The 21,135-nt window shown below is 41.4% G+C and overlaps 1 protein-coding gene across 1 annotated transcript; it reads right to left on the bottom strand.

Annotated features, from left to right (window-relative positions):
* Positions 1-16,364: 16,364 nt before the first annotated feature.
* On the bottom strand, positions 16,365-20,743 carry LOC115680894 (uncharacterized). The gene is made up of 7 exons (XM_030604735.2): positions 20,484-20,743; positions 18,394-18,463; positions 18,238-18,297; positions 17,715-17,829; positions 17,430-17,545; positions 17,109-17,233; positions 16,365-16,730 (listed from the first exon to the last, which is right to left on the bottom strand). The coding sequence occupies exons 1-7, from the start codon at positions 20,558-20,560 to the stop codon at positions 16,607-16,609; spliced, it is 687 nt and encodes a 228-aa protein (XP_030460595.1). The 5' UTR covers positions 20,561-20,743; the 3' UTR covers positions 16,365-16,606.
* Between the last annotated feature and the right edge of the window lie 392 nt (positions 20,744-21,135).

Here is a 21,135-nt window from a genome sequence, read left to right as displayed (position 1 = left end):
GCCACCGGAGCAAATGTATCCTAATAATCTACTCCATAAGTCTGAGTATAACTCTTTATCACCAATCTCGCTTTATATCTCTCAAGGGAATCATCAGCTTTGTATTTCAAGGTAAAAACCTATTTATAGCCCACAAGATTCTTTCCCTTCGGTTTTCAACAGTCTCCCAAGTATAGTTTTCTTCTAGTGCATCCATTTCTTCTCTCATTGCATTCCTCCATTCTTCTTTAGACAATGCCTTACATAAAGCATTTGGAATAACAATGGTGTTCAGACTCACAATGAAATTTCTATGAGTTGGTGATAGGTGTTCAAGTGACACATAGTGAGATAGTGGATATAAGAGTCGCTTAGTGCACTCTCCAGTACCTTTTCTAACAGCAATGCGAAGGTGTGAGTCATTGTCTGGCATATCAATTGGCCATTTATGCAAAGGAGAATCGGAACTTACTAGAAATTCATTTGCAAAACTCAGATGGGAATCTTGAACATGTGTTTGGTCTGGAACAGCTACCTTTTTTGACTACACCTGAGGAAATCTCATAAAGTCATAAATACAGGTAAATATAGGAGTGGACACTTGTTCCAAAATAGACTCAGATGTAAAGAGTAAGTCCGGGAGTGAAGTAGCATGAACTAATTCATCAAAAATTGATTGGTCAGGAGCCAATTGATCAGTGATTGGTTGGTCAGAGGTGGAAGCTCAGATTGGAAGATTATCAGGAGGTAAGTCAATATTAAGATTGTCAAAGTTTTTATCTTTCACTAATGATTTCTCCCCCTAAAGATAAGACTGTGAAAAGTAAGGTTCGTTTTCTACAAATGTAACATCGGCTGATATGTAGGTCTTTCAAGGAGGATGATAATATTTATACCCCTTTTGTGTAGAGGAATAACTGTTGACACCAAAATTTTAACTAGTCATTTAGGAACAATTGCATAGAAAATTAGGGATTGATTTTTTAACCCCTAAACAAAAAATATAATTAGATGGCATTGCATAAAGATATTAGGAGCATTCCATTAATAGTTAATTAGGCCCATATAGTTTGCATATTTATCGGACCGGCGGTGGATGGACTCAAGTGAACGGCTCTGAACTTAATGAAATTGAACTAAGCCCGCGTTCAAGAAAATCCTTGGCCATATTACTCACATTGCCGCAATACACATGGAAAGATTGTGAAGCCATATTCGGTTAAGAGGGGCAGTGAAGGATCCATGTTAAAAAGTATATTGTTTAATATATAATGAATGGAAACATGGGCTTTACTTCCTCAGCAAGAGTTGGTCAACCAGGGAAAGAAATATTTGACTGAGGAAAGAAATATGTGAAGAGGTCGATTCCTATGCAGTATAAATAGGCCATTGCATGGCCGAAAGGGAGGGGCTTTTCTTTTGGATCGGATCAGACACAAGAAACACAGAGAGAAAACACGAGAGCGAGAGAGAGGAACGGGGGGAGAGAGAGGATCACGGGTGGACTTGTCCTGCCGCCGCATCCGTGTGGCCTCACTGCCGGGCCTCCATCAACGTCGCGCACGCTCACGGCCAGACCTGTGGCCGTGAGTCACTGCTGCCCCGAAGTCGACACTGCCGTGCCCGTGTCGCCCATTCCAACGCCGGGCTGGTTGCCGCTTCTCCCTGACATCCGCAACTCCTGCCGCTGCTGTCGCCAGCCCGCTGTTGCTGCTGTTCCGAGCGCACAACAGCACCACTAATTTCGCTGGTCCCGTAGTCCCGGAGGAACAGCTCAGTCCCACCTCGTCAAAGCAGCCACTTGTCAACTCCAGCAGCTTCCCAGACGTCATTCTTCCAATATCAGTGTCCCTCAAGCAAAGCCACGGCATCAGCAATCTTCCTGCACCAAGACGACGAAGCCGCACATTCGGAGTCCCAGCGACAGTCCAGGCAAAGTCTCAAAAACCCAGTGAACGTCCAGCAAACCGGCTCCAGCGTCTCCTTCAACGAGGCCTCGTCGTGCCCGATTTTGAACGGTTTTGAATCACTCCCAGTAAATCCAACCCAGCTTAGAGTCATTCGGTGGTCAAAGGAAAAGCATCCAGCCAAGAGAGGTGTATAATTGATAAGAGAAAATCGTGAGCCAAGGAGGTGGTTTGCATGGTCAAAGTAAAAGAGAGCTTGATTGGTGAATAGAGAATTTCAAAGGGGGTTCGAGTTCTTCAAGGAGTCCCCAGACTTCCGCCTACTACGTGATTTTCCAGTTCACGAATAACAAGTTTCTCGGAGTGATCTTGTTGCGACCAGCAAGCTTCGATCACAAACGCAGCAGCCTCCCGCGGGGAACTCGGAGCAACGTTCCACCGTGACCGATTCTGTTCCAGTCTTTCCACCATACCAAGTACACCGCCAGCCTTGGCCTCGCAAATCACACCGAGGAGCCCACGACCACACCATCGAGCCCCAGTCGCGAAACCGTTGGCCACCGTCCCGATCCGCGATCTCGAGACGATTCAAACTTGGAAAGTAATCCGTGAAATTAGGTAAGGTTCTTATCTAATTTTTTTTTAAAATATTTGGATTCCTAATTTTACGTGTTTAAATATTGCGTGATTTTTGTGGATTGTTAGATATTTTAGGATGATGCATGCGATATCCGCAATATTCGAAAATACCCAAAATTAGGAATCATTCCTAATTTGGCAACGTATCTGGACGACTATCCGACCTTATCCCTAAGGTACGATACGCGGCGATACGGAAAATTGTTATCTTGTCCATAATCACTTGGATACGATAATAAATTTTATTTGCTTTCCAAACTTGAACAATCAACTTTCTGTCGATATCTATAACCCTATAGATATGACCGTTAGTTTGATTTCTTTGCCTTATATGAATTTGAAGAATCTTGCGGATTGCGTGGATTGTTTGAATGTGATTGGTATTATTGTTTGATTTTTTTCCTTTTAAATAAAGAAAATCTAAAAAAATTGTTAGTTAGATTTAAATTAGAAATTGTTTTAATCTTAGTGGATTATTTAGGATATTTAATGATTTCGAATAGAGTAAGTCTTCTGAACCTTTATCTTGCAGTTTATTTATTTTCTCGTTTTTTTTTGGGTCGGTCCATGACAGGTCTAGGTAGGTTTTACTTTGAAAGCCATAATCATTGAGTCCTTTGAAAAAAAAAAAAAAAAGAAAGAAAGAAAGCCCTTTTTTTAGAGAATTTATTTCCTGGGTGTATCATAGGTAATTATTTTCACAAGAGGTTGTCATTGTTTTTATAATAGAAAATGGCGAAAAAAAAAACTTCAGAGAATTTGTTTTCAGTTCATAGTTTCTAGGGAGTCTTAATTTTTGGTTTTCCTAGTTTTATGATTAGGGATTTCGATGCATCTATTTCCTAGGTTGTGTCTAGAGTGTTATTTATATTTATTTGCTTAGAGCACTTTTCCATGCAGTCTCGTTCATATACGAGTATTTTTATGAATAAATGAAGAATGAAAAAAACTAGAAAGTGTGTCATGGACTAACCTTGTCTTGACCATGTGCTTATTTGGTTCATTTCTCTTGAATTAGGTGACTACGGATCATCCACAGTAATTGATCCATCGCTCGAGCCTCGCCAAGGGGCAACCTTGCCAAGTTCCTTCGTTGTTGCTCCTTCGCCACCGTGAGCTCACTGCCAGGAACAAACCGCAGCTCCGTCCACCACTTGCCATTCTCGCGGCGACTGCGGCTTCTCTGCATAAACCCCGTCCTTGTCTTTGTTTCTCGGAGCCTCATACGTCTGCTAGCCGCTAAGTCGAGATGCCCCTAGTTATGAGCCACCACCGCGAGGAAGTTGATACTCGAGCTAAGTGATTATGGATCGTCGACCACCGGCCGTTCCCACCTGGCCACGAGAGAAAACAAGTAATCAGAGTGAAGTGCTGAACCGCCTTGCTAATATCGAGAAGGACCTGAAGCAGGCCTCTGTCATTCTTCAACAACTCTCGAGGCAAACAGCGCATCTGTCGGATTGCTTGAAACAACTCACCATGACCCGTCCCTTTCCTCAAGGGCCAAGGGTGATGATTCAAATGAAGCCCTTCAGCATCGACTCAAATGACAAAGCAGTCGTACCTGGCAGTACTATTGAGTCCCCTGATCCTAGGCAGTTGAGCACCTTGCGTCCAAAGTTCGTAAAGCATGAACAAGGTGATCGGGATCCACTCGTTCCAACATCGCGGTCCCAGCAAAGCAAAGGACGACTACTCCCTGGATGTCAAGACAGCCCACCGAAACACCCGTTCTCTAATCGACGACAAGGCACTAGAAGACAATTCATTTCTCTCCCCGGGTCTCTATCCCATGTATTGACGATCCTCTGGGAAAAGGGCTTGCTTTCCACTGAGCCGAATCGGCCTAATCCTGAGCGGTTCTTCAACTACGACCCATCCAAAAAGTGTGACTATCACCTGGGAGAAGTCGGTCACTCCATTGATGACTGCTATGTTCTAAAGCACAAGGTTCAGGACCTCTTAGATACTGGGGCATTCACATTCCGTGCTTCGTGGCTCTGCCAAGGCCGAGACGATCTTCTCATAGTTCCAAACATCCGGACCACACCCCCTAGTCCTGCAAGAATGATACATGAAGAGAAGGAGGTGATCGACACCCTGGGGCAATCGAGCGGCAAGTTCGACTACTACGTGAAATACTCGGCTCCCCCGAGCTTCTATATTGACCCGCGTGATATTGTCCCTGATGGATGGGGAGGTATGGATGATCCAACATCTCCAGTGACAGAAGATCTTGATGATGCAATGGAGGGAATCACTGCCCTGTTCAATAACACGCTCATTGGAGCTATCGAGGAAGGACTGTTGGAGGGAATGGGCACTGGCCCTCAAGAGTAACATCTTTACTTTTTCATACACTCCCCCTGTGTGGGAAGTTTTACTGCTTTTTAGGACTTGCCCCGTCTCGAGAACTACTTTTTAGGATTTTTCGTTTCCAGGACTTAATTGTCGCAATTTTCATTCAATAAATGTAATTCATTTGGTAATAATCAATGAAATTACAAATTATTTTCATTTTGAGGGCATGTTGAGGTACATCAAACCAGCCCGGTGATGATATCCAACCGATAAAAGAAAAATATAGTCCAAGGAGAATTTTGAGACCTGGGCTTCTTCATGCTTCCTCGTGTTAAAACCTTTTTGAAAAGAATTTCGAAAAAAGTCACCAAAAAATAAAAATAAAAAAAAATCAGAAAAGGAATCGAAAAAAAAACATTGTTTAGCCATGTTCGTCCTTCTGAACCCCCTACTTTATGTTTCAGGGGCAATCTTGTGACATGCGAGAGTATGGGAACGGTCCAATCTGGTGCATTATATTCAGTCGATGACACCTTGATGATCTCGATGATCTTGAGGGTCCCTCAGAAATGCTGCGTGGCCTAGAACGACATGAAAGGTCCAAAGTTGTTACTTCAGACTGAACCATCACTGTTAACCTGAGTGATACGGAGGAACCCAAGGAAGTAAAGATAAGAGCAAATCTCCCTGAAAGTGAGACAAAACGCTTGATCCAGTTGCCGCATGAGAATAGTTGGATCCTTCAACTGAAAGGTACGTCAAAGACACTTCCAGGTAATTGACCTAGTCCTAAGGAAAGTACTGCCAGTCTTTCCTATTCTTTGGGGCAAATTCGCCCCAAGCTACAATGGTCCATATGTGGTTAATAAGGTGCTCCTCGGAGGTGCCCTGATTCTCGCAGAAATGGACGGTCGTGAGTTTTCCACTCCTGTTAATTCTGATGATGTGAAGATGTATTATCCCCGATGGGATCTAACATTTTTGCGGCAAAAGTTTTCAAATGTCTGGTTTATACTCTGAGTCACAAACATTTCACTTATGAATAAATGGTTTCAATCAATTTAAAGATGGAATGTGTGCATTGGCGTTAAATTCTGCTTGATCATTTTGTCAGTTTGCATCATCGATTTCAAAAGGGGAATCTATTTGGACAATCTAATAACTCATGTGGAATGAATTGAATGTGTCGAATGAGGTACATCGGGATGATGAAAGGCAAGCCATACCCCATATACGGTTTCATACACTAATCTCCAGTGAGTTGAATGAAGAAAAATTCCATGTCGGTAAGGTAAAGGGTTATCTCGCAAAAGGTACGGCAACCGAAGTGACGAAAGGCGGTTCATTTCTCTATCCCAAACACCACAGGTTATCCATTGTTTCGCCACTTTGAGCCTAAACACTTGGAGAAATTCTTTCAAATTACCCCTGTCAAGAACCACCCCACATCGGGGCAAACTGGAGGTAAGTCAGCATTATAAGGTGAAAAATGAATAGAGATTGTCTTGCTCTCACTTGCATCAATCTTCGAGTGTTGCTTTTTCAGATGAATTCACATGAAGTTCAAGTGCCTTAGGATGACGAAGAGCATTTCTTTCTCTATCCTATACACATTTTATCCTTTGCTAAGCCCAATTGAGCCTGCAAATTCATTTCTTAAACCCAGTTGGTGATCATCCCCCACACTGGGGTAAGGTAAAAGCCATCACTGTCTAAGCAGCATATCCGGAGCATCGATAGAAGACAGAAATCCTTGAAAGTTCAAATGGCGAGTCATTCAGTCAGAGTATAGTTGGCCGATGTTTACATTGTAAACAACGTAAGTCAAGTGTCAATCAAAAAAAAAAAGGGCAAGAAAAAGCAGTGTGCCTGGTAAAAGGCCAATGCTCGTGAAAAAAAAAAAGAAGAAAAGAAGAAGAAGAGAATGAAAGAAAAAGGAGAGAACTTCGGAGTAGAAAATGTTAAGATGTGTCAAAGTTATCCACAGTCTTAAGGAGTCAAGTGATAAGCTCTCGAGGCCAATGGAGCATCTACCGAGAAGACAATCCATGGCGGAAAAGAGGACCGGTGATAATGCCGAGATGATCACCAACTTATTCACCCCAATTATACACATTTTGAGCCTAATGATCCATTCATTTCTCAACCCATGAGCCTAGCCTACGTTACGTCCCTTGTAAAGTCTCTTCAGATTAGGGCACTTGAACTAACCTATGATTCGGATGTTTATAAGCTTAACTCGAAGAAGTGCGAGCAAGTCCATTTCTATCTCATTTTGCAGGGTTCTTGACTTGTAAACCCGGAGACAATTGTGGAGTATTGTTCTTTCAATAGCCTTGACTCAAAGAGTCCCCTTTTGCTAGGCCATTGACCAAGCCCACGTTACGATCCTCACAAAGACCTCTCAGATTGGTAAGGTCATATCGCTTGCGAGAATACTCGGACCCTTGTCCTCATGATGAAGGTGAGATGGAGTGATTCTCATAAATTAGCCGCTTTTCGATGAAAGTGAGTGAAAGCCTTTTCAGACCGGAAGTCCCTCATTTGACATTTTCAAGACACCCACTTGTGAGTTCGGATTGTCTTATCATGATTTTCCCCAGTGAAATTTAGTAATGCCGATTTGACAAAACCGTCATGCATGAAAACCGGTTGAATTTATAGTGCATGAGTATATGTATTCTTAATTGTCCATGAATGCATATTACATGTTGCCTAAAACCGTGTCCAGCAGGAGACACGCCCTCAAGAGTCGGAGATATCACCAGGTAAGTATACCTATCCCTTGGATGCCTATGCTTATCCAGGTATTCCTTCACCTGTTCGAGCAATCGACAGGCTCCATATCTAATCAGTTTTGTTGCAGTCACTCGGCGTCTTCGACAACGTCCAAACGTCTACATGTTTCTCATTCGAGTGCCTGAGGAGAAATCCAGGTATCTCATCCGAGTATCCGAGGAGAAATCCGGATATCTCACCTGAGTGCCTGAGGAGAAATCCAGGTATCTCATTTGAGTATCCGAGGAGAATTCCGGATATCTCATTATATTTTTCATCCGAATGCCTGAGGAGAAATCCAGGTATCTCATCCGAGTATCCGAGGAGAAATCCGGATATCTCACCCGAGTGCCTAAGGAGAAATCCAGGTGTCTCATCCGAGTATCCGAGGATTGTCACGTACCTTTCAATCTACTTAACCGCTCCTACAAGGTAAGTAACTTCAGGTACGTTTTTATTCGCATGCATCATTTCTTATTGCATTTCAAAATGGGACTCGTATTCCCACAAAAAATAACATTCATTGCATGGTCAAAATTTGGGTATCATTTAGTCTTTGAATGCAACCTCTTTGAGCTCACCTTCAAAGAGGGGCAGCTGTTGACACCTAAATTTTAACTAGTCATTTAGGAACAATTGCATAGAAAATTAGGGATTGATTTTTTAACCCCTAAACAAAAAATATAATTAGATGGCATTGCATAAAGATATTAGGAGCATTTCATTAATAGTTAATTAGGCCCATATAGTTTGCATATTTATCGGACCGGCGGTGGATGGACTCAAGTGAACGGCTCTGAACTTAATGAAATTGAACTAAGCCCGCGTTCAAGAAAATCCTTGGCCATATTACTCACATTGCCGCAATACACATGGAAAGATTGTGAAGCCATATTCGGTTAAGAGGGCCAGTGAAGGATCCATGTTAAAAAGTATATTGTTTAATATATAATGAATGGAAACATGGGCTTTACTTCCTCAACAAGAGTTGGTCAACCAGGGAAAGAAATATTTGACTGAGGAAAGAAATATGTGAAGAGGTCGGTTCCTATGCAGTATAAATAGGCCATTGCATGGCCGAAAGGGAAGGGCCTTTCTTTTGGATCGGATCAGACACAAGAAACACAGAGAGAAAACACGAGAGCGAGAGAGATGAACGGGGGGAGAGAGAGGATCACGGGTGGACTTGTCCCGCCGCCGCATCCGTGTGGCCTCACCGCCGGGCCTCCACCAACGTCGCGCACGCTCACGGCCAGACTTGTGGCCGTGAGTCAATGCTGCCCCGAAGTCGACACTGCCGTGCCCGTGTCGCCCATTCCAACGCCGGGCTGGTTGCCGCTTCTCCCTGACATCCGCAACTCCTGCCGCTGCTGTCACCAGCCCGCTGTTGCTGCTGTTCCGAGCGCACAACAGCACCACTAATTTCGCTGGTCCCGTAGTCCCGGAGGAACAGCTCAGTCCCACCTCGTCAAAGCAGCCACTTGTCAACTCCAGCAGCTTCCCAGACGTCATTCTTCCAATATCAGTGTCCCTCAAGCAAAGCCACGGCATCAGCAATCTTCCTGCACCAAGACGACGAAGCCGCACATTCGGAGTCCCAGCGACAGTCCAGGCAAAGTCTCAGAAACCCAGTGAACGTCCAGCAAACCGGCTCCAGCGTCTCCTTCAACGAGGCCTCGTCGTGCCGGGTTTTGAACGGTTTTGAATCACTCCCAGTAAGTCCAACCCAGCTTAGAGTCATTCGGTGGTCAAAGGAAAAGCATCCAGCCAAGAGAGGTGTATAATTGATAAGAGAAAATCGTGAGCCAAGGAGGTGGTTTGCATGGTCAAAGTAAAAGAGAGCTTGATTGGTGAATAGAGAATTTCAAAGGGGGTTCGAGTTCTTCAAGGAGTCCCCAGACTTCCGCCTACTACGTGATTTTCCAGTTCACGAATAACAAGTTTCTCGGAGTGATCTTGTTGCGACCAGCAAGCTTCGATCACAAACGCAGCAGCCTCCCGCGGGGAACTCGGAGCAACGTTCCACCGTGACCGATTCTGTTCCAGTCTTTCCACCATACCAAGTACACCGCCAGCCTTGGCCCCGCAAATCACACCGAGGAGCCCACGACCACACCATCGAGCCCCAATCGCGAAACCGTTGGCCACCGTCCCGATCCGCGATCCCGAGACGATTCAAACTTGGAAAGTAATCCGTGAAATTAGGTAAGGTTCTTATCTAAATTTTTTTTTTTAAATATTTGGATTCCTAATTTTACGTGTTTAAATATTGCGTGATTTTTGTGGATTGTTAGATATTTTAGGATGATGCATGCGATATCCGCAATATTCGAAAATACCCAAAATTAGGAATCATTCTTAATTTGGCAACGTATCTGGACGACTATCCGACCTTATCCCTAAGGTACGATACGCGGCGATACGGAAAATTGTTATCTTGTCCATAATCACTTGGATACGATAATAAATTTTATTTGCTTTCCAAACTTGAACAATCAACTTTCTGTCGATATCTATAACCCTATAGATATGACCGTTAGTTTGATTTCTTTGCCTTATATGAATTTGAAGAATCTTGCGGATTGCGTGGATTGTTTGAATGTGATTGGTATTTTTGTTTGATTGTTTTCCTTTTAAATAAAGAAAATCTAAAAAAATTGTTAGTTAGATTTAAATTAGAAATTGTTTTAATCTCAGTGGATTATTTAGGATATTTAATGATTTCGAATTTTAATAAAAATCCCAAAAACAAGAATCACTTTAGGATAGATCAAATCATTTTCTCTAGGATAGATTGCATGTTAATTTGGGTAATTTTTAATTCCGAATTTCATTTGAAAATACCAAAAATAAATCATTTGTCCGTCATTAAATAGGTCACGTCGTCGCATGACATATAGTTTGCATGTTAGGCTGCATTAATCGCATGTTAATTTTTGCACGTCATTACATATAGGTTAGTTTTCATTTAAATAAGTGAAAATCCTAAAAAATATTGAGTGAACTGCTTGTTAATTAGAAATCATATTAGAATTGTTGATGTGATTTTCTAGTTAACAATGCAGATGCTTACGTTGCTTCGAGGTAAATAATTCTCCCAATCTTCCAATTTATTTAATGTTTTGATTATTGGGTGTTACTTTGGTGGTTTGCACACCCGCATAATCACCTCACATGCTAGTGACTAAGTTAAAATGGATCCAGACTGCATGTATAAATATTTTTTGAAAAGAAAAGGTACCGAAAGGGCGTTAGACTAGATCTAACGTAATCAAGTCCCCGAGCTTAGAATCTCTGGTTCGTAGGAATAAAACATATCTCCCTATGTTTTATTTAGGTTTCTAATCGACCTACCACAAATAGATTAGTGGCGACTCCAAGTATGAAAACTTTTGCATGTTAAAAACTTAAACCCTAAGTTGCGAATTGGTAGGGCTTGGAAGGGCCCGAGTTAGGCTTAGTCCTAATAATCCATTAGCCTGAGAAAATTTAGGTCCCGACAATAACCAAGAAAGACGCACTTGATTGCTCTAGGATCTGGTTTTCCTTTTTGTTGATTATGAACATGTACAAATGAGGTGCAACTGAAAACTCTAGGTGTGAGCTTATCTATTGTCCTAAAATAGGGATAAAAGATGGAAAGAACTGTCACATGAGTTTTGAGATCTAATACTCATTATGGCAGTCTACAATCATGTATGTAGATGTAAGGATGGCTTCCCCCCAATATAACTTAGGGACATTTCCAAGAAACAATAATACTCGAGTAGTGTTAAGCAAATAACCATTTTTCCTTTTAGCAACCCCATTTTGTTGTAGTGTTTACACAAAATGACTCATGAATGATCCCTTCTTTTTGGAAATAGGTTGACAAGATCTGATTAAAGTAGTCACTGGTATTATCTGACCTAAAACTCATAATTTTAACTCTAAATTGATTTTGAACCATGGAAAGGAGATTAGGAACAATACTACTTACATCAGATTTGTGTTTGAGTAAGAATATCCATGTGACCCTAGTATAATCATCGATTAGAGAAACAAATCATTGAGCCCCCGAGATATTTGAAATTGTGGAAGGTCCCCAAATGTCACTGTGAATCAAATCAAAAGGATGGGAACTTCTTTTGTTGTTAATAGGAAAAGATACACGGGTGTGCTTAGCTAATTCACAAGTATCACGCTGAAATTCACTTATATACAATCCTTTAAACAAAGAAGGAAACATGATATTTAAGACACGAAAAGATGGATGACCAAAACGAAAATGATAAAGCCAAATGACATCCTTATTTGAAGTACTAAGAAATGACAAGGATAAATTATTCATGACTTTCTTTGAAATCCTTGGCATCTCAAGATAGTACAACTCATTCCTTTCCTCAGCAAGTCCAATCTTCCTCTCCAAATCATGTTCCTGAAAAACATAGTAGGTAGGGTAAAAAAATTGCATAACATTTGAGGTCTTTGGTGAGCTTTTGTATGGGGACAAGATTGGCTGATAGTTTCGGCACCCAGACGACACTTTTGAAAGTGAGAATGTGTGTAATATGGATATCACCAATTCCTACAATAGTGACTAGGGAACCGTTTGTCAGCACTATTTTTCTATTGGTTGGACATGAGCTATAGGTACTAAAAAACTATGAAGTGTGAGTCATGCGATAAGTAGAACCTGAGTCTATTATCCAAGCTTCACTCGAAAGTGTTTCTTAGGCATAGACCAAAAGAGAATGAAGGCTTATCTGAGAGGGCCAAGGAACATGCACCAGAGGGTTTTTCAAGAGACCCTAAAAGGCCTTTAATTCTTTCTATTTTCTCATTGCTGAAGGATTCTTTCTCCTGTCCTTCACTATGACTAATTTGTTGGCTGGTCTGTTCAATAAGATGAGCCTGGAGCCTTAGCTGTCCTCCTCTATTTCCTCACTCTCGGCTTGAGGTTGTTGGTTTGCCATTCAGCTTCTAGCAACGCTCCTTTGTATGCCTTGGCTTCTTAAAGTAGGTACACCACATATTGTCTCGGTCATCCCTCTATGTAGACTTTGAAGCATCCATCCTTCCTCTTTCTTGTGTTGATGCATTGTGAGTTATTAATGATGAGCCTTCCACAGCTTGAGGCTCTAGCATTATTCCCCTTCAACTTTCTTCTGCCCAGTTTAGAGAGATTGTCTCTTCCAAAGAAGGGATTTCTTCCTTTACAAGTATTTGAATTCTGACTTAATCAAACTCAGAATTAAGACTCGCCAAAAAATCATATACTCAATCCTTTTCAATGAAGGTCTTTCGAGTTGCAGCATCATCCACGCACTTCATCTCAAATAATCGATAATAATCGAGTTCTTGCCATAGATTTTGAAGAGAATTGGCATATTTTGTCACGGATTTGCTCTCTTGTCTTGTTGCACTTGTCTTTACCTTGATTTCACACATTTGTGTTGCATCTCGAGCCTTTAAATAAGTCTTGCGAATGGAATCCCAAATCTCATTTGCAGTCTTGAGAAAAATACATGTATCACTTATGGCTAAATCCATTGTCTCCCATAGCCATGACATGATCATTGATTCTGCTTCATCCCATGCATTGAACATGGGATCTCCTGATTTTGGACCTATTCCGAGAAGGTGGCTGAGTCTTCTTTTACCTTCCAAGTAGGTCTTAACGAATTGTGACCATTTGAGATAATTCTTTTCATTCAGCCTATAAATTACCCGAAGTATTTGAGTCTTGAATTTTTGTCTCAGACATGGATATTTCCAAGCATAGGGAAGATACTTGGAAAGGAAGAGCACAATAGAAGCAATAAAGGTTGCAAGTGAATGAGGTTTTAGGGCAAAAAATTGAGACAAGATTAGAGGCGAAGTGGGAAAAATATAGCTAAAGGGATCACAACAATGACGATTGCGATCAGATTGTTAAGCACAAAAAACAAATCCAACAATGAAGGCTGTTATGGGAAGATTATTGCATCAACTACAACACTATCCTAGAAACACGAGCCTAAAGCTCTGATACCATGTAAAATTTGGAGGGATTACTGCCAATTTTTCTAACAGCTTGATATTTAAATATTTCATCACTCCCCATCACGCTTAATCTGGTCTTTTTGTTTAGTACTAAGCGTGGACATATTCAATTAGGGTGGCAAATGAGAAGTAAGATTTGGTGGAACCACTACCTAGGGGTGATCGGTTCCAGGGTGGGTAGGGTCCAGACCTGGAACCTGGAACCTACCCTGTTATAACCGGTTCTTATTTTTTGAAATCTGGAACCTACCCTGTTTTCCCTAGACCCTGTTTTGGAACCTACCCTGTTTTTCCGGTCCGGTTTCAGGGTCTACCCAGTAACCTGTTTTTTTTTTCTTTTCCTGGTTACAGAAATTCGAAGCAAAATAAACAATCCACAAAGAGGTCCCAAAGTAGATCACATTTGTCCTCCAAAGATCAAATCGACAAGTGTTAAAGATCGTAAAAGCATAAGACGCTCTAAGGTTCACAAGCGTACAAAATTTGGCAATAAGCCACTTCGGTGATGCAATATAAGCATAAGTGCCAATAATTATTCCACCCTCTCAACAAAAATAACTATTCAGAAAAATTATATACACCAATCAACCACCATGGGCATGGTATATCCAAGCTCAAAATTTCGAAAAACTATCAAAAGATATAATAATGATGTCATCAGAACAGCAAAGTCCTCACCATGAGCAATTGCACTAGTGGACTGCGTGGGCTCCTCACTTTCATCAGCATCCTGACAAAGTAAAAAAAGAGAAGATCCGCTCGCTGAGATTGACATGTGCTAAGAACTCTACAGCTATATGGACATCCACATTAACCATAACATAATCTGCTTCATATTACAATTCCATCCAAGCTTAAAGTCTGAATTTATTAATGATGACCAGTATCAAGTTTGAATGACTTCATTATTACCCTTGTTTAATCATAGCGACAAATGAAAAACATAAAATGGGCACAAGAAAAATGATTAACTCTATTTTATTTCCAAAATCATGCGGATGTCCAAAACCAAGTGGCACAGAGCGACCTAATTACATCTCATTTAGTCGACCACTAAGACGATTGCATGAGAAGAATCGAGTTATTCCAAAGATCTTCAAAAATTAAGTCAACCATTTGAAACTTGACCTGTAATTTGCTCACAACACAACTTGTACTTGTTTGCGAAGTTATGTTTGATATCGCGCTAAACAGGCAATCAAGCTAAGCAAATACCCATAATCAAAACTCCAGCTTCAATAATCTTTTCTTATCTATCTTAACTTTTCTCACATCATAGCAAGAGTAAAACAAAATAGATAATCAGTATGAAGGAACAATGGCTCAAACAATAAGCAGGAAATCTGAAAAGTTGACTTCAACCGGACCTGTTTTCCGGGTGGGCCGGTCCGGTTCCCGGGTAAACCCGATCCGGTTGCACACCCCTACCACTACCCATTATTCTAACAATTTAAGCTATCAAATGAAATCATGGTTTAATATTTAAATATTCTATCACTCCCCCTCACGCTTTGTCTGGTATTTTTGTCTAGTACTAAGCGTGAACATATTTAATTGGGGAGGCAAATGGGGCTTGGAAAAAGTTGACATCCTGTCCTGATACCATGTAGAATTTAGAGAAAAGAATTGTGATAATTTTATTTCTTCTTTGTACCACGATGACCAAGTTATTTATAGAACTATTTTAAATACAAACTAGGAAAGAACAAACCTGAAAAATACAACTATAATCCACAAATTAAAGGACACCAAGAAATCAATTCCTAACTAATTATTTATAGCTGTTTCCTAATAATTAGGACCTAAAAATCATAATGGAATATTCCTAATAATTAGGTCCTAGAGATTAGGATCATTCAACAAGTAGTAAATTATCTACTAGAGTTTGGAGTAGAAAGAGTAGATAAATCTCTCTGAAAGTTGTCATCTCTACCGGCCCGGTTCTTGGTTCTTCTTGGTTCCAACTTCCAAGAACCAAGAACCAGCTTAAGACCGGCTTGGTTCCAATTTGAAATTGACCCTAAAACGATTTATCCTACGTAAAGGTAAAAAAACTGCTTAGCTGCGAACAAACAAGTCAAGCAGGACTCTTTCCGAAAATTGAAAGAGACTATACCGCACCTCAATTTGAACAATGGACTTCACTGTGCAAATAAATCCTCATAAACCACTAGACCAAGAGCAGCTTTTCTATTGAAAGGACAATTTCATGCCTTATACTAATGTAGTAACAGTTGTGGAATAAAAAATCGTGGCAAGTTGTGGGATTTGGCCGGCAACCCATCACTTTTTTTAGGTACAAAATCTTTCAATCACTAGGATTGCTACCCACGCTTCTTTCATTTGGTTTATGTTACAAACTCAAGTCAATTATATAATGTGACGCTTTATAGACTGCTGTCTAATTATAATTCCTAGTTAGTTTTAGTGCTTTGTGCCATGCTGCTTTGGCTCCACTCTTTGAATCGGGGTCCGGATTATCTAAAGAGGTAGTCGGTAGCTCTTTACATTGAATTCGGCATATACCCAGCGTTACCAGAGTCAATAGCTAACAATTCGATCAGAACAGAAAGCAGCATTACCCACTTGGCTTCATGCTATGAATATGATGTAATAACGCCATACCTCTCTCAGACCTTTGGCCAAGATCAACTGTTACCAATAAGTATAACCCCTGAGTCCACTGTTGCAGACAACAGACATGACGGTGGAAGGATTATTAGAAGAGCCAACATGTCCACATAATCACAAAATCTTCACTAAGTCCTCAAATTGGTTTTAGTGTTGCTACATGCAGGAATATCTTGTCGGAGTTAACAAATGTCAAAAAGTGTCTATCTCAACCTGCTGGAAAAATACTCTTCCTAAAGTCATCATACAAAGATAATCGTGAAGTACCAAAATCAGAGCCATGTGCCTTCAATGAAGGACAAGCCACTGGGAATGGACGAGTTAGCTCAAACTCTGCATCCTATCCCTCATGCGGAGGGTCTCTGACAAGCAGAAAACAGTTGCCAACTGATGAAGGCCATTGCCAACGAGGTGAACAATTCAAATCCTACAACCTTAGGTAAGTGCCACCCCAATCCTCGCCTCAAATAGCTGCAAAGACCTCAGTTTAGCCCGAAAACGAGAGGAAATGACTCGAAAATTAAGAAATTTGACGAAGACTTGTAATAGAGGGACTCAACTATGTTCTTTTTATTCAGGGGATCCAAAATAATAAAGAGGGACACACTTGCCAAGATCAAATGAAAGACTTATTGGACACGAAGGCCACGACACCAAGAATACCAGTTAATTAATGCTAAAGACCACATGAGAAGTCCACAACTGTATTCTAGCAAAAAGGGGAAAAAACCGTATGCTACAGTCTTTTGTCATTATTCTAAAGGAAAGTCGACACCTAAACAATAATCTAAGATCATGCAGGCAATAACAATACTCTAAGGTCGCCAACAAAAGGATAAAAAAGCACACCTTGTGATAGATGGCATGGTCGCAACAATCCCAGCACATGCATATATTATGGGGATCAGAGTCTTAGGTTTGTTCTTTCGGAGCCACATCAATGATCCCAATGCAGCCAGGGATATACTAAAAACCTGCATTCAGTAAATCAGGAAAATGAACTAATAAATTGGAAATAAATAGATCAGACTTCTATTCTTCTCCATGAAGCTTTCAAGTCTCACGGCCATTTTTCTTATATTGTATCCAAACCCTTTAATGGCAGACATCGGCCATCTAAAAACTTCCAGAGTAACCTGGGGAGGGAAGATGATGACAAAGAACACATACCAGGTTAGCATTGGCTTCAAGACCTTGCAGGATGTAATCCCAAGTAAACTCCAATCCCCGGGCACCAACCCAAAGGGGTGCCAGCCTATGTAAGACAGAATCGGCAAAAGCCCATCCTACAAACAGTCAAGAGAGAACCTTGTTTAAATCATCTACTCCTGCTATAAACTGATCGGGCTGGAGGATCAAGATATAGCTATGGATAGCTATGGAATGCACATTATCTTTCCATAAACAAAAAGAAACCAGTTACATATAACTTGAGTTGATGAATGCTTCACATACCGAGGCCTACGGCTTGGAACTTATGGTTTTGTGAAATATTCCTATGAGTCAGCTGTGTTAAGGCAAAGTAGAGCCCTGCTACATCTATAAAACCAATCAGAGCTTTCAGCAATTCCTGAAAATAAGCATGACAGATTTAGAATGAATTTGGCCAGTAAATGTCACATTAAAAAGCATAGTAACATGACTCTCTGAATCAATGTCCTTTTCTATTCAATTGCTAAAGGAATAACACCCTCCACCCAAATCTAAGCCTAAATAGTAAATAATCATGTATATCACAAAAGGGGTTCGGGGTAGAGTACAGCAGCTCTCAGTTAAAAAAACCAAACCAAATGAATATCAGAAGAAGCATTGCGAGAAAGCAAAGTCATGGGTTCAGTGATACCAGGGCAATGCACAGTTTCAGTAATATGAAATATGAGGGATTCAATCAAAGTAATATCCAAACGTTAACCCAAATTAAATGTGCAAACAAAAAATCCAATTGAGCGAGAACTGAGATGAGAGTGCAAAAGGATACCTGGTAAGGATCAAAGCTCTCATTTTCTGATACTTTGAGAAAAGTTGCTAGGCAAACCAGCTGTGGGTTATTAGATAAAAGGAAACCTTCATGTAATTAGGACATCATAGAAGATTGAAAACTTAAATCTCAAGTATAATCTGTTGTTGGATCAACCTTAACTAAAGCGGTCCCAAGGTATACAAGAGCAGCTTTGACAGAGGTTCCCAGTGTATCATACTCAGATCTGCACAAAAACTTGTTAGTGCAAACGTCAATTGAAGTCATGACTTAACACACACTTATTCCTTTAATACATATGAACAGTCTTTCGATCATTCTGAAATATAAGCCTCCCCACAAAGCACATACTTCAACTACAACTACATACATGCAGAAAGCGGCAAAATCTGAAGAAGAATAAAAGAACCTATCAACTATAGAACACACTAGAAGGACGTACCAAACTGTTCTCTCCAGTGGCTCCTGAGGTACATCAACCAAATATCATACTTTAAACTCAAAGTATGCAAGTTCCAATTCTTTTCTCTCATCACTCTAGAGTACCTGAAGGATTTACTAAAACTTTTTGAAAATTACAATAAACTCTGCTATTTCACAGCTAATCATCATCAAACAACTTGAACATTGCTTCCATTTAAAATGCTTGTGGAGCTTCTTGTTAAAATCTAGATCTCTTTGCATAGCCAAGCTTTGTGGTTATCAACTTAGCAAAAGCTAGTATTTGATGTCTTAATTGTGCTCTAATTTTACCTTTCCTAGGAGAAAGCTGCTCAAAGTGTGTGCTATCAGTAAACCTTTTGTTAAGTATGTTGTTGCCGGTTGGAAATGGTCAATCTACTTCTTTTGTGGTCTGATAATTAGCACCCTCATGGAATCTTGGAGATTTACATATGGAGAATAGTCTATGATGCTGCTCAGCATCTTGGCTCAAAGGCATCTGCTGTTATTTAAGGTTTTGATTGGAGATGGTCCTGATGCTCAATCCCGATATGTTGGCCATAACAGCTGCATTCTGTGGTATGCTCATTGCAGATTCTTCTCTTGATGATAAAATTCTTTGCACTGCCTCAACTTCTGTGTTTATCAACTTCTTCTGTTGCTTAATACAATGTTTGAAATAGGAATATAAGTTTGAATGGCATAGGCATACATGGTTTTCTCTTAATATGCCTAAATTCTGTGTCATTCCCAATATGCCTACATTTGATAGGATTGGAAGATGGTCCAATCTTGTAAATGGTTCGCTCAGTTGTTGTGCAAGCTCTCTAATGGAGTCGAGCTCACTCATCATTAAAGTGCAGCTTCTGTTCTCAGTTTTGGAAAGAAATGCTTCAGCTCTGTCTTGTTGAAAGGATCCAGGAGATTGGTCAGCTAAATTTGAATGGATAAAGACCTCTGAAGGGTGCAGACTTAAGGATTTTTTGTTAAAATTTGCTTGGAAATAGCTGCATTTACCTCATCTGGAGAGGTAGCTATGAGATAATCCATTCTCAGATCCAACCACCCATTGATAGAGTGGCTAAAATTGGTTGCGTATACTGTTAAGCACAAACATGAGAGTTTTAGGAATAACGCATCTCTAACTTGCACCTTCGGCTTTGTTCTCAGTGGAAAATTTCCTTCTAAAGTCTTTCTTTTGTGGTATGACATAGTCCATTCATAAGCCGATCGTGATACTAACATTTCCAAGCGGAGTCACAGCTCATGATCTTGAGCATATGGGCTTGAGGCAGGTCTAGTCTCCCCACAATGAGTGTTTGCAATAAAAATGGTAACTTACTCATCCAGAAAGAAGAAAAAAGAGAGCAAAAACCCTGATCAAACAACAAGAACTGGAACTTAGCTAAATCACCGACCGAATGCCACTCTCTCGAACTTTCCTTCTTTCATAATAAAGCAATTATCTTTCGAGCCCATCAATATCTCCTCTTCGCGATTAAGTCAGTTTCAGCACTACCAAAACAAGTAACAGGAACCCAATCCTTCATGCCATCACTATCACCGACGCTTTCCCAGTCGCATCCGATCACAAATCAACTAGCCATCGATGAGCAATTACCGAGACGAACGAAAGCCATCAATCAACATGCTTTCGTTCCCAATCACGGGAACGGAATTCAGACAACAAGAGCAATCAACACGCGCGACTAGGGGTAGCAAGCACGCGAGAAACACCGCCCAGGGGCAATCGAACGACAGGCGATCGAGCTTCGGGGAGCGGATCGGGATGAGCGACGACTTACAGGGGAGTGGCGGAGTAGTAGACGGCGTGAGGGCCGAAGGTGAGGATCGCGCAGTTGAAGAAGTGGAACACCGTCATGCTCTCCCGCTTCCCTCTGCGAAGCACCCAGCGAGGAATTGAAGAAGCGGCGGAGGCGGAGGCGGAGGCGGCGGAGGAGGCGGAGGCGAGATGGAGAGCGAGAGCGAGAGCGAGATCGAGTTGAGAACAGCAGAACGGAGCAAAGATGAATCGGGGCGACCGGCCGATGATTTGCCGCAACTTTCGAGTTCCAGAACGGGTCCTCCAGATCTTCTCTATTTACGCAAAATGCCACTGGGTGTTGGGCCTGCAGCTTGGGCCGATCTCTGGTTCGGCTTTGGACGACGGGAAAGCGTTGCGCTTTTGGGCTCTAAATTGGGGGCCCAGATGGAATCGTCTCCACCTTGGGCTCAAATTAGGAGGTCGTCGTTGGGCGGGTCGGGTCGGGTGGATTTGCTCCTGCCTATGTTGCCGTGTCGGGTTGGGCCGGTATTTTTTGAGAGGACCGTGCCGTGGCACGGGGCAAGCACGGGTTTTTTTTTCCGTTTGAGACCTTTGCCCGAACTCGCCCAGCTTTTCTTCTGTCTTTTTGGGGGCTTGGGTGAGCTGACTGGATCGCCGACTCCATGATACGC

This window comes from Syzygium oleosum, unplaced genomic scaffold, assembly GCF_021117445.2.
Source record: "Syzygium oleosum isolate NSW1041296 unplaced genomic scaffold, Sole_v2.1 Sole_v2.05, whole genome shotgun sequence".
Classification (NCBI taxonomy): domain Eukaryota; kingdom Viridiplantae; phylum Streptophyta; class Magnoliopsida; order Myrtales; family Myrtaceae; genus Syzygium; species Syzygium oleosum.
Note: the sequence above shows the minus strand (reverse complement) of the source record. Positions and strands in the feature narration are given on the sequence as shown.

Bases quoted from the DNA above. Each gene is read 5' to 3' on its own strand.
- LOC115680894 (XM_030604735.2), bottom strand. From the start codon at position 20,560: ATGACGGTGTTCCACTTCTTCAACTGCGCGATCCTCACCTTCGGCCCT. The intron at 18,298-18,393 runs GTTGATCCAACA...AATAACCCACAG, and splicing joins TTGGGACCGCTTTAGTTAAG to CTGGTTTGCCTAGCAACTTT. The intron at 17,546-17,714 runs GTATGTGAAGCA...GACTGTTTGTAG, and splicing joins GTTCCAAGCCGTAGGCCTCG to GATGGGCTTTTGCCGATTCT.